Genomic DNA, 12,932 nt, shown 5'->3' with positions numbered 1-12,932 from the left:
CCCAGTATGGAAGATGAGACACATTTTGATTTGATTGATTTATTTGATTTATCTTCATCAATTCTTACTGAGAAGTTGGAAGGTCTTACTATATAGACAAAAGTTTGGTGAGATAGGCAGTACCTCCCTACACACTTGAACTGAGAGCACTGATTTGTTTTCTTCAAAATATTCTGATACTGTTGTGGCCCTTGGTCATCAACTTTTTGTAGGACATGTAATTGATATGTGCCTGGGACTGTGAAGACTATGAAGAAACAAAATGAGTAAGATCTAGTCCTATATACCTCTCTTTCTGTCATTCATACAAATTCATTCAACAAATATTTATTGAACATCTAGTATGTGCCAGGGACTATTCTAGACACACAGATATAAAACTGCATAAAAGGGACAGAGATTTGCTATTCTATGAAGAATGCTTGCTGGGGAGACAGATGTGGTAAATAAGTCAATTAGAAAATAGAGAGTGGTAAATGCTATGGAAACAAGATAAAGCCAAGAAAGGGGATACGGAGTGCTAAAGAGGGCTGCAATATAAAATAGGGTGGGAGGGGCACACCTTGATGATAAGGTGATGTTACAGTGAAGAATGGAAGACGATGAGGGGAGAGCCATAAAGATATCTGAGGAAGAGACTTCCAGGCAGTGGGAATAGCAGGAGTAAATGCCCTGAGGTAGAAGCATGTCTGGTATGTTCTAGGAATGGCAAAGAGGCTGGTGTAGCCCAACCAAGAGGGAGAGCAGGAGAAGGTGAGGTCAGAGAGGCAGTGGGTAAACTGTGCAGGGCTTGTCGGCTCTCAGCTCTCGTAAGGGCTTTGGCTTTAATGCAGGGGAGGTGGGATGCTGTGAATATTTGTAGCAGAGGAGTGACATGATCTGATTTACAGTCTGAAAAGCTCATTCCATCTGCTGTGCTGGGAAGATGCTGGAGGCTAGGGCAGTGCTAGAAGCAGGGAGACCGATTAGGCTATTGTAATGATCCAGATAAGAGATGACGGTAGCATAACCAGGATGGTAGCAGCATGTTATGGCTTGAATTGTGTCCCCTCCCCAAAATGTTAAAGTTGGAATCCTTACTACCTATGAATGTGATGGTACTTGAAAATAAGGTTTTTCAGATGATCAGATTAAGATGAGGTTTTTGGGTGGGCCCTGATCCCATAGGATGGTGAAGGAGAAATTTGGGCACAGAAAGAGACACATATAAAGGGGAGATGATATGAAAACACAGGGAGAATGTTGTCTACAGGCTAAGGAATGCCCGAGGCTGCCAGAGGGAAAGAAGCATGGAAGAGGTTCTCTCTCACAACCCTCAGAAGCAACTAACCCCACCGACACTTTGATCTGGAATTTCTAGCCCCAGAACTGAGACATTTCTGGTTTTGAAGCACTCAGTCTGTGGTACTTTGCTACAGCAGCCCTAGCAAGCTAATACACAGTGGAAACAGGGAGGGGCGGGGGTGGCGGTGGGAATTTGAATATGTGATTGGTTCTTACTATTCACGGATTCCATATTTTTGATTTGCTAAAGTTTATCTGTAACCTCAAAATAAGTACTCATGGCACTTTCACAGACATTTACAGACATGAGCAGTGATTAGAAATCCGAGTGGCCCAAACACATACTCCTAGTTGAGCTGAACAAGGGCATGTTCTGCCTTCTTGTTTCAGCTCTCACCCTGTAAATAGTGCCCTTTCACAATACATTTAGAGTCATACTCTTCACATTTTGGTTTTTTTATTGATGATTTTGCTGTTCAATATGACCTCCAAGCATAATGCTGAAGTGCTGTCTCATGTTTCCGAGTGCAAGAAGGCTGTGGTGTGCCTTACAGAGGAAAAAGGTGTGTTGGGTAAGCTTCATGTGGGCATGAGTTGCATTGCTGTAGGCCATGAGTTCGATGTCAGGAATCAACAATATATATTAAACACAGTGTCTTGAAGCAGAAACACACCTATCATAAGGAATGTATTGATCGGCTGGCAAAAATGTTGTGAACAGAAGCTCGCAGGAACCTAACCCCATACTTCCCCAATGGGGCAGATTCTGTACTCACTAATTCAACACTCTTGATAACTTTATAGAGCATAACTATCTCGAAGGACAAAAGAGATGTATTTTGAAATTAGAGCCAAGATAATAACAGTATATGTTTTTTAAAGACTGGATGTGGGCTCTGAGAAAATGAGAAGTTAAGATTAACCTCAATGTTTTTGGCCTGATAAACTGGAAAGATGGAGACAGAAAAGACAATGGAGGGAACAGGGTATATTTTGTTTTTGTTTTTTGGCAAGGAGCTGTGGATTAGGAGCCGTCTATCTTATAAATATAAACTTGAGCTTAAGTTGGATGACGTGAAAATTTCAGAGGAAGAAAACTGTTTTATGGCTGGGTCCAAGCAGCAGTTAAGAAATGTAGTCATTAAGATCCAGGGAGAGGAGAGACACCTTGATGCCCAGTGTGGGGTGGTGGTAAAACTCGGGGGTCAGACGTCTGTGCTCTATTCCCACCACTGCCCCCTCCAAGCTGTCACAGAACTGACCTTGTAGTTGAGAAGACCTTGAACAAGATTAGGAAGCTCTGAACAAAGGCTTAGCAATTGCTCATCATATCTCGGCTGTTATTACCAGGCTAAAATTCTTTCATATTTAATATGAGGTCACCTTAATTTAAGACCATTATATATTTTTGGAGAAAAAGAAAGAGACAGAAAACTGCAGAGGAAGAGAATATTTGAAGGTGAAATTTCATTCCAGTTCTAGCACATCTGCAGTGGTACCCTGAATGTCATGGAAATGAATTAATTAAAACTGGTGGGATGATGGTGTCGGACTTTTATCCTCAGTCTGGTGGTTTTAAAAAAATATCAACTTGCTCACCAGATTTCCTGCCTTAAAAAAAAAAACACCTTATATTTATAGTTTCTCATTGTGTCATCAAAAGCAGAATGTAAATAAATAAGGTGGGGGAAGTAAACCGGAGACAATCTCCTACAGGAAATACAGCAGCTTGTGGCCATGCCAGACTTAGAACAGAAATGCATTTAAAGTCAGGAATGGGGAAGAATTTAAACCAAGTTAAAATTCTCTGCAGTGTGTATAAACATTTGAGTTTTAGTGCTAGACATCCAGGAAGAGCCTGGACAGCAGATCCAAATTCCATATACCTGGGGTCACGCTCCCACGGAGACCCAGGAAACTCTCTAGGCCACAACTCCTCTGAGCAACATTTCAAAGGCAGTGAATTTTCAGTGGTGATCTTCTGTTTCTAGAACTATCTAAATCTATTTGGGCCTTGTCTCTCTAATAAATCATTCATTTATTTCTTAAATCAAAGCCCATTGGAGGATTCAAACCACAGAATACTGTTTTCAAAAAAGAGGTAATTTCTATTTTCTCAAAATTATGGAGTCACTAAATTGCTGCTCTTGACTTTGAACTCCACACAGCTGTCTCCTTAACAAACTGCAGGTTGGAGCAAATGGGGATCTGGCCGATTAGTCTAGTTACTGACCACAGTGACACAGTTTCGCCACCTGGACAAAGCTGAAGAACACTGTAAACCTTGTTGCAGCATCCAAAGTGACTGTTTACAGCCACTTTACTGCCCTGTGTCTTTTTAAAAAATATGCCAACCAATCCAGATAACCTTACTAGATGTGCACTTTCCATGCGGGTTTCACTCACTTTCAATAAATAATTCTTGAGCAGCCGCTCAGTGCCAGGCCCTGGGGTAGGCAAGGAGATATAAAGGCGAAAAAGAGAAGGCATAGCCCTTGTCTTCAAGGAACTTGGAATCCAGCAGGAAACCATAAAATGAAATAGGCATTTACTTTATAAGATAAACCAGTGGTGGTGTTTCAAGAGCCTACAATAGGAGCAAGTAAACACATCTGGAGTTGAAAAAAACCTATCGGAGGAAATGATGGTCAAACTGAGATCTAAGGGATGAGAGGAAATTAGCTTGATCTGTGTGAGGGCTGGAGGGATGTGGTTTCTTGTAGAAGGCAGGGCATGTGCAAAGGCCTCTTCTGAAGAGGAAGAGAAACACAGAAGTATACGGAACCCAGAAGTATTCAAGGAACTGAAAGAAGTTCAAAAACTGGAAAGACTTTGGGGAGGGGGAAGGGTAAGCTGGGATGAAGTGAGAGAGTGGCATGGACATATATACACTACCAAACGTAAAATAGATAGCTAGTGGGAAGCAGCCACGTAGCACAGGGAGGTCAGCTCGGTGCTATGTGGCCACCTAGAGGGGTGGGATAGGGAGGGTGGGAGGGAGGGAGACGCAAGAGGGAGGGGATATGGGGATATATGTATATGTATAGCTGATTCACTTTGTTAAATAGCAGAAACTAACACACCATTGTAAAGCAATTGTACTCCAATAGAGATGTCAAAAAAAAAATTGGAAAGACTTTAACAAGCATAATAATACAAGGTCAGCATCTGGTTTCCAAAGTATTGGATGCAATATATGCAAGCACCTGAGGCCCTCTTCAGAGAACATAAGCTCAAGCTGCCTTCTGTCTAAGGTATAACGTAGAAAAATGGAATTTAGGGAGGACAGTCTAGGTAGCATGGAATCCATGCATTCCCTTGAGTGGTTACCATTTGATTCTTGGATCGTCTGAGACCACAAGAAGTCTATGTGCTTGGAGTATATTTTCCGAGCCTCCCACAGGGGCCTTCACTGAACATACTCTAATGTTTGTCTTCTATGTTTTAAAGGCACTATAAAAAAGGAGTCTCATGAGATCTTTTTAGTACTAGTTGTGAAAGCCATTGTTGACATAAACCCAATGTGTCCCCAAATTAAACATATTTCCAGCAGAATTTAATAAAAAAAAAAGCAACTTTCTTTGCCAGCAGGGATTGGTATAGCAATTTTTACCCCTTCCTATATTGAGAGCTGTATATTACATCAGGTTTAATTATTTTTTTCAGCCATGGTTTCACCTCGGTTTCAAAGAGTCTCAGAACCAAATTTTGTTTTAAACACAAGAGCCCTTTTGCCCTTTACACTTCCATAAGCTTTAAAATTCTCTATCAGACACCCTCAAACTTATGTGCCCCCTCAAATTCTTCTGGACTCACCTGTCTGAAAGGCCAGCCACTCATTCCATTCCATTCCTGCAAGGGATCTGCTCAACTGCCGCCTCTGTTATCAGCATGACATGGGCATGACCCAAAGTAGCTCACCTCGGGCTAATGCCCCACAGCTCTGCCTTCCACAATGAAGCTTCCCTGTTGCCACTGAAATGAGTCATCCACGGATGTGTAACACGGAAATGTGGAGGAGTTAAAGCCTGAACCTCTGACCAGTAGAAGACAAAGGCTCATGGGGAAATTCTTCTCCCTTCCTCTACCTGACAGTCTCTCTGAAGAAGTTCCTGCGAGACCTGTGGTCAGTTGCGCTTGATACCAAGTGGTGACTGGTTTGCCAGACGTCCCCTAGTGTTGGTTCCCCCTTCTCCGTGCCACACACCCCTTTCTTCTCTCTTGCTTCCCTGAGACTGTACTTCCCAACAAAGTATTAGCATTTAAGCTTTTCCCACCCTGTTTCTAGGGAACTAGGGCTAAAACAATATTCCCTCCTGATTTTTGGGGTCACTCTCTACTCCTATTTTATTAAGCATATTCTATGTATCTTTTGTGTTTACTTCACATTCTTTTTGAAAACGTGTAGACTCAAGATAAACTTATAAATAAGATCACAGTGGGCTTCATTTTGTATTAACTTTACAGAACTTGGGAACTTGGCTAAAGAGAGTATTTTTATTTAATTTAATTCCTCAAATAAAATTCTACTGGCAAATTCAAAGTACAGTCTAACGTGTTTTCAAAAAAGGAACAGCCTCTATTTCCTCAAAATGATTTGTTACTTTGCTGCTATTCTCTCTAAATCTCTATACCTGCTTTCTTAACTGACTAGGATTTGTGTGTAATTAAATTCTAAGAAACTATTCACTTCATCTAAATCTTCCTACAGTTAGATAGTTTAAGGATTTTACTGAGATCACAGCCAACAAGCATTTTCTTTTCTTTCTATATAATGAAAGTACATTTTGTTGAGAAGAGTATTTGAAACTTTAGCCACAAATAAATTTCAATTAATTTTTCTTTTTGCTATGTATGATTTTCTGTATTTTTTCTAGCCTTAAGGTCAGTACTTGGATACCAGTAATTTAAAGAATCTGTTCCTTTGTACTTGTTTTGCTTAGGAATACCTTATTTCTTGTTGTAGAAAGGCATCGTGGAGTATCAGCAAGTCCCTCCTTCTTCACCGCTGCTGGACAATACTGTATATGTAAGTAAGTTAGTACTGCTGAACTGGATTTTTTCCCCCAAACAGGTTTTTCTTTCTTACTATACAATTCTGTTTCTATTCCTTAAACATTTCCCACGGTTTTTGATGGGTTGAATTCATCAATTAACAGTAATTTTTAAAATGCCCATTTTGTGCTAGTTACTACATTAAGTAGGAAATATAAAATTTTTCTCTACAAATAGTTTATATTCTATTAGGAACTTAGGACAACTATATACCTAACAACAATAAAAAGTTGAATATAATATCGCCATAGCAGCAAGACACATATGATATTAAATCTTTGCTGGGAGGAAGAATAGAACCATTAATTCCTATGTTGGTCTGAAGTAATTTCTATACTTTTTTGTTGGGTTATCAAGCAAGTATGTGAACCTCTATAGTTCCTTGGATCATCCATTCAAAATACATATTGGATTAATGTGGTATATATATATATATACACAATGGAATATTATTCAGCCTTAAAAAGGAAGGAAATTCTGACATATACTACTTCATGGAATGAAACTTAAGAACATTATGCTAAATGTAATCAAAACCACAATGAGGTATCACCTCACACTGGTCAGAATGGCCATCATCAAAAGATCTACAAACAATAAATGCTGGAAAGGGTGTGGAGAAAAGGGAACCCTCTTGTACTGTTGGTGGGAATGTAAATTGATACAGCCACTATAGAGAACAGTATGAAGGTTCCTTAACAAACTACAAATAGAACTACCATATGACCCAGCAATCCCTCTACTGGGCATATTCCCTGAGAAAACCATAATTCAAAAAGAGTCCTGTACCAAAATGTTCATTGCAGCTCTATTTACAATAGCCCAGAGATGGAAACAACCTAAGTGTCCATTGACAGATGAATGGATAAAGAAGATGTGGCACATATATACAATAGACTATTACTCAGCCATGAAAAGGAACGAAATTGAGTTATTTGTAGTGAGGTGGATGGACCTAGAGTCTGTCATACATAGTGAAGTAAGTCAGAAAGAGAAAAACAAATACTGTATACTAATGCACACATATGGAATCTTAAAAAACGGTACTGATGAACCTGGCTGCAGGGCAGGAATAAAGATGGAGATGTAGAGAATGGACTTGAGGACACAGGGAGGGGGAAGGGTAAGCTGGGATGAAGTGAGAGAGTGGCATCGACATATATACACTGGCAAATGTAAAATGGATGGCTAGTGGGAAGATGCTGCATAGCACAGGGAGATCAGCTCAGTGCTTTGTGAAGACCTAGAGGGGTGGGATAGAGAGGATGGGAGGGAGGCTCAAGAGGGAGGGGATATGGGGATATATGTATACTTATAGCTGATTCACCTTGCTGTGCAACAAAAACTAACACAACATTGTAAAGCAATTATACTCCAACAAAGATATATTAAAAAAAAGAACATTATGCTAAATGAAATAAGCCAGTCACACACAAAAAAGGAAATACTGTATGATTCCACTTATATGAGGTACTTAGAGTAGTATGAATAGAGCAGTCATATTCACGGACATAGAAAGTCCAGGGGTTGGGGATAAAGGAGAATGGGAAGTTATTTAATGGGCACAGAGTTTCAGTTTTGCAAGATGAAGAGTTGTGGAGATGGACTGTAGTGATGGTTGCACAACAATAAGAATGTATTTAATACCACTGAACTGTGCACTTAAAAATAATTAAGATTGTAAATTTTAAGTTTTGTATATTTTACCACAATAAAAATTTAGAAAAAAGTTTTAATAAAATTGTACTGTATTCAGTACTAGGGAAAAGAGATGAATGAACTCACACGCAATACAGAAGACAAAATGTAATCAGATAAAAACAGAGTCTGCTAGGTTTTTTATGTGGTCTGCAGAAGTGCTAGTGTGGCATGGAAGCAGAGATATGGGAGTGAATAGCATTGTCCACTAGGAATGGAAATTGTGGTGGGTGGGAAATGAGATAGTGGTATCTTCAAAAGCATCATAGAAGAGTTGTTATTTGAGATGGCCTTGAAAGGAGAATAAGAATTTAGAAAGATAGCAGAGAAGGTATTCCAAGCAGAGGAACAGAGTTATTGAAAGAATGGAACATTAGTAAACTGAGAAAAGTTCTGTCTGGTTGAAACCTAGGACCAGTGGAGGAGAGTGGTAGGAGATGATGTTAATGGAATAGCTATGAGGAGGCAACACTGCCCACCACGTTAGAGGGTGTGGACTTCATTCTAAATCAATGGTCTTAACCAGAAATGGGCATCAGGATCACTTTTAGAGCTGACACACATACATATACCAATATTTATCACTGCAGACTTGGTTTTGTTTGTATAGAGTGGAGCCTGGGCTTCTTCATACTGTCAAGGTTCCACAGTGATTCAGAGAGGCTCCCAGAATCTCCACTATAAGTAATAAGACATTATTAAAGGTTTTATTATTAAGATGAGAGACGTTACTTAGCTCTGACGGCAATATGACAGATGACCTGGAGAGGGTGGGACTTGCCGGTAAGCATACAAGGTAGAAAATTCCTAAAGTGCTGAGAGCTAAGGTTCTTAAAGAGCTCATGACAGTCTGAATTTAGACAGTGGCAGTAGGAACAAAAGCCTTCAGAAAGTTAAAACTACTGGACTTGGTGGACAGTGAGAAGTAATGGGTAAAGAGAGAGAAATCAAAATTAGAGCTCAGATTTCCACATCAGACAACTGGGTGCAGGTGGATCCACTAACTGAGATAGTAAATATTGGCATAGGTACTAACTACAATATCTGGCAGATTGTCAAAGAGTAGGTGCTCAATAACTGTTGAATGAATGAAAAATCCCTAGTAAACCAATGATTATACAGTTGTGGATGAAAACATGACTAAGAGTTGGTTTATGGATAAGCTTTGTGGGGTTTTGACAAATCTAGATATCCGGGGGAGGTAGAGTGGAAGGTTGTGAAAAAGAAATGCAAAACAGAGGGTACCATCAAAACACAAAAGCCACAAAGGTTGGAAAGTTTAGGCTCGGTTCCAAAAACAGTGAATGGTTCAGTTTGGCTTTAGAATAGTGAGAGATGAGACTGTAAAAATATAGGGACTCCATGATGTCATGTGTCTGAAAGTCAGTCTGAGGAAGTTTTAATTAATTAAGGAGGTGATGGTAAGTCATGGCTTTTGGGCAGGAGTCTTCCATGATCTTTAGGATCATGTTCTTTTGGGAGACTCTTATAGCAGCAGTGGGATAGGATGGATTCGGATGGGAAGAAATCTAAGGGGGAAAAGATCAGTTAGAAGGCTATTATAAAGGAAGAAGCAAAAGATAAGAAGAAGAAGCTGAGCCATGATGGTCATGTGATTTCTCAGGCAGGAGCAGATTCAAAGGATAGTCAGGAAAAAATTAATATGCAAGATCAGGCCCCAGAATAGGATGGATGGAAGTTAGAGTTGGATACAAGGTGGAACCTGGGTGGCAAAGCATTGTGGTCTCAATGAACAGCAAAAATTGAAGTCAGGAAGGTGAGCAGTTTCAGGTGAAGACAAGTGATTCTGAAATGGCAGCAGGATGTCCAGGTGTATAAATATTTCGGATACCAGGAAATGCAACATTGCACTTCACAAGACAGACTGGGGCCCGGTAGTTAAACTTGGGAGCCATCTGGTACAAGTGATAAATGATGTGTACAAGTGGATAAGATGGCCAAGGAAACAGAATAAGCCCAAGAAAAAAGCCATGAGAGGATGCTTACTTACCCTTTGCTGGGTGAGGAAGGGAGTGAAAGCTAGGAAGTAGAAAGAGGAGCGGTCTGAGAGACACAAGAATAATCTGGGAAATGTGCCTCTAAGACAACAGGAAACAGAATTTCAAAGGAAAGAGTGGGTAAATAGAGTCAAATAGAGAATTGGAGGAGGTAGAGGAGAAGTGAGATAGGGCAGATGGTCTCTTGACAGGTGAGAGAGCCTGGGTGGGGTTGCAGAGGGAAGGCGTGGAGGAGGGCATGAGGAAGCTGAACTTTTCCACAGTGTTTCTGATGCGAGAGTCAGAGGTACTGCTAGGGTGGCTCTTGGCACTGTTACCATTTGGTTTCAAAGAACTCAACAGATCTATCTCTTCTCAGTCGTCATATAACTTTCATTGGAACAACGGGCCAGAGCTATGGGTGCAAACAAATTTAGGAACCCTGATGTCTAATTCATGAACACTCCTGGGTCTTATCATTTCCAGAGAGGAGAAGGTCAAAGTTAAAATGACCATTTTGTATGACAATCTGTGTACCAGAGCTATGCGTGGCAATTAACCGGATAGCACCATGGTATTCACTGACCCAACCTTTTTGGTACTAATTTAAAATGCTACTTTTATCATAAACCAAATCCCATATGGCTTTGTGTCTATATCTGGACTCTCTCTTTCATTCCATTCTATACCAAGCCTCCTGGTATTTGATTGGGATTGCCTTGAGTTTATGAATTTATTTGTGAAGAACTGGCATTTCTTACAATATTCAGTCTACTGAAAAGAGGGGTACTTAAGCCTTCTTCTATGCCCCTCAGTTGAAGATAATTATTTTTTCAGGGAGGTCCTAAGCTTGTCTTTTTCAGTTTACAGCTATATATTTCCCTTTTGAGTTGCTATTGTTAGTGGTATTATTACAATTTTTTTGTATTGTAAGTGTGTGTGTGTGTGTGTGTGTGTGTGTGTGTAAATAAGAAAGATGTAGGTGCATTTTCAGATAAGCAAAAAAATTTTAAAGAAACAATCTAAGGCAAACTGAAATTTTTAATAGCATCTGACCTTCACTGAGCTGATACACATACAAAAAATCATTTTGGATAATACCATCATGTAAAACAGAAAAAAAATGTTTATTTTACCTGTGTATTGCTAATTTTTCCTTCGATAAGACAAGCCATGACTGTATTTGGAGTTAAAATGTGGTGTCTGTTTAGTCCTGGTCCTACCAGTGAGCTCACTTTCCTCCTAATACCACACAAAGCGCAACTAGACTCTGGCTCTTTCCCCAGAAAAGTAGCCCTGTTCCGCCCTGCTGCTTTAATTCATGACCATGACCATGACCATCAGCTTTTCAGTGTCTCCTCCTGAGGTGCTGGTGGAATAGGCTGAAGGAGCCGCAGCCACAGCAGTCAACCCCCCATAGCAAATCCCACAGACAGAGGTGTTTTCACATGGTTTGATGTAGCTGGGAGTCAAGAAAGGTTTCAGTTTTTTCTTTTTCTTCATCCATGTCCTTTGGAACTTTTCAATTTGAAGAAAAACTGGAAACTATCTAACAAATCCAGATAAGGGGTCAGCAAACTTTTACTGTAAACAGCCAGACAGAAGATGTTTTAGGCTTGTGGGCTCTATGGTCTCTGTTGCAGCTACTTAACTCTGCTGTTGTACCATGAAAGTAGTCATAGACAATAAGTAAATGAACCTGGCTGTGTTCTAATAAAACTTTATTTATAAAACAAGTGGTGAGCCAGTTGTGGCTCATAGTTCAAATTTGGCCTATGGTTCATGGTTTCCAGATTCCTATTTTAGACCAGTATGCTTCCAGACCATTCATTATTTGTACTTCAAAAAATCAAAAGCAATGTACTTGTCCCCACGGAACTAAAGATCACAGGATGCAAAGCACTGGAGTGAACAAAATAGAGCAAAATCATCAAAATGATTCCTTATCAATCCTTAAATGGGTCTGAGCATAGCTAGCCCTTATTTGCTTTACGAAACACAAGTGGGATCACAGTATATAAAAATACACATATTACATTGTGGTGTGATCACTGCTTTGAGGAGGGAGAGAGAGGTGAGTGAAAAAAAGTCATTATTAGTAATGCGAACATTTGCTCTTACTTACCAATCCTGTACTGCATTGAAGGATTCTTCATTTGTGATGTCATACATTAAAATAAAGCCCATGGCTCCACGATAATAGGCTGTGGTGATAGTCCTGTATCTTTCCTGGCCTGCTGTGTCCTACAAAATAAAAATAATAATCTGTCAAAAAATGAGGCAATACACCTTCTGGGAAGTGATTAATTATTCCCAAAATAGTCATAACAGAGAGTCTAAATTGTATTTACAATGTATAGCTATATATGTTTTTCAGTCTTGTTTTTCCTAATGATTTTCATATGGCCGCTCTGCAGTATTATGAGCAAATCTTTTTTTGGGGGGGTGTAAAGAACTAGCTCAGAGTACCTTCTACATATGTTCACTCCCATTAAGGAGCATTTAACTATAGAAAAGAAAATAAGAAGAAAGATCATACATATCAAAATCTGTGGCTTTTGTAGAGTTTAAAACCAGAAGAGTACATTAGCTCCATCACTATGTATTTACTGTCTATCTGCTAAGTACAAGCCTCTGTGGGGAAAAAAAGAGAAAAGGACCTTTTATGAAAAGGTCCCTGCATTTAAAAGCATGCAGTGTAGTTTCCAGTTATTCAATGGTAAAATGACAATTAAAATACCTACTTTGTGTGGGTGTTTGAGTCGGACAGATCTGGAGTTCCCACTCTCCCATTAGAGAGCTTGGGGGGACATGCACAAGCTGCTGAGCCTCTATTAACTTAAACCCCCTAAAGTCTAGCATGCCTGTTAGGGTGACATGAAATAATGCATGGAAAGT

General features: G+C 39.8%; 1 protein-coding gene across 1 annotated transcript in view; it reads right to left on the bottom strand.

Moving 5' to 3' along the window:
* Positions 1-12,932, bottom strand: part of RAB3C (RAB3C, member RAS oncogene family) — a 274,514-nt gene that overhangs the window by 149,039 nt on the left and 112,543 nt on the right. Inside the window, exon 2 of the mRNA XM_060146087.1 lies at positions 12,160-12,278. Coding sequence (XP_060002070.1) covers positions 12,160-12,278 — 119 coding nt within the window. The remainder of the gene's footprint in view (positions 1-12,159; positions 12,279-12,932) is intronic.

This window comes from Lagenorhynchus albirostris, chromosome 3 (genome assembly GCF_949774975.1).
Source record: "Lagenorhynchus albirostris chromosome 3, mLagAlb1.1, whole genome shotgun sequence".
Taxonomy (NCBI): domain Eukaryota; kingdom Metazoa; phylum Chordata; class Mammalia; order Artiodactyla; family Delphinidae; genus Lagenorhynchus; species Lagenorhynchus albirostris.
This window is presented reverse-complemented; position numbering and strand designations above follow the sequence as displayed.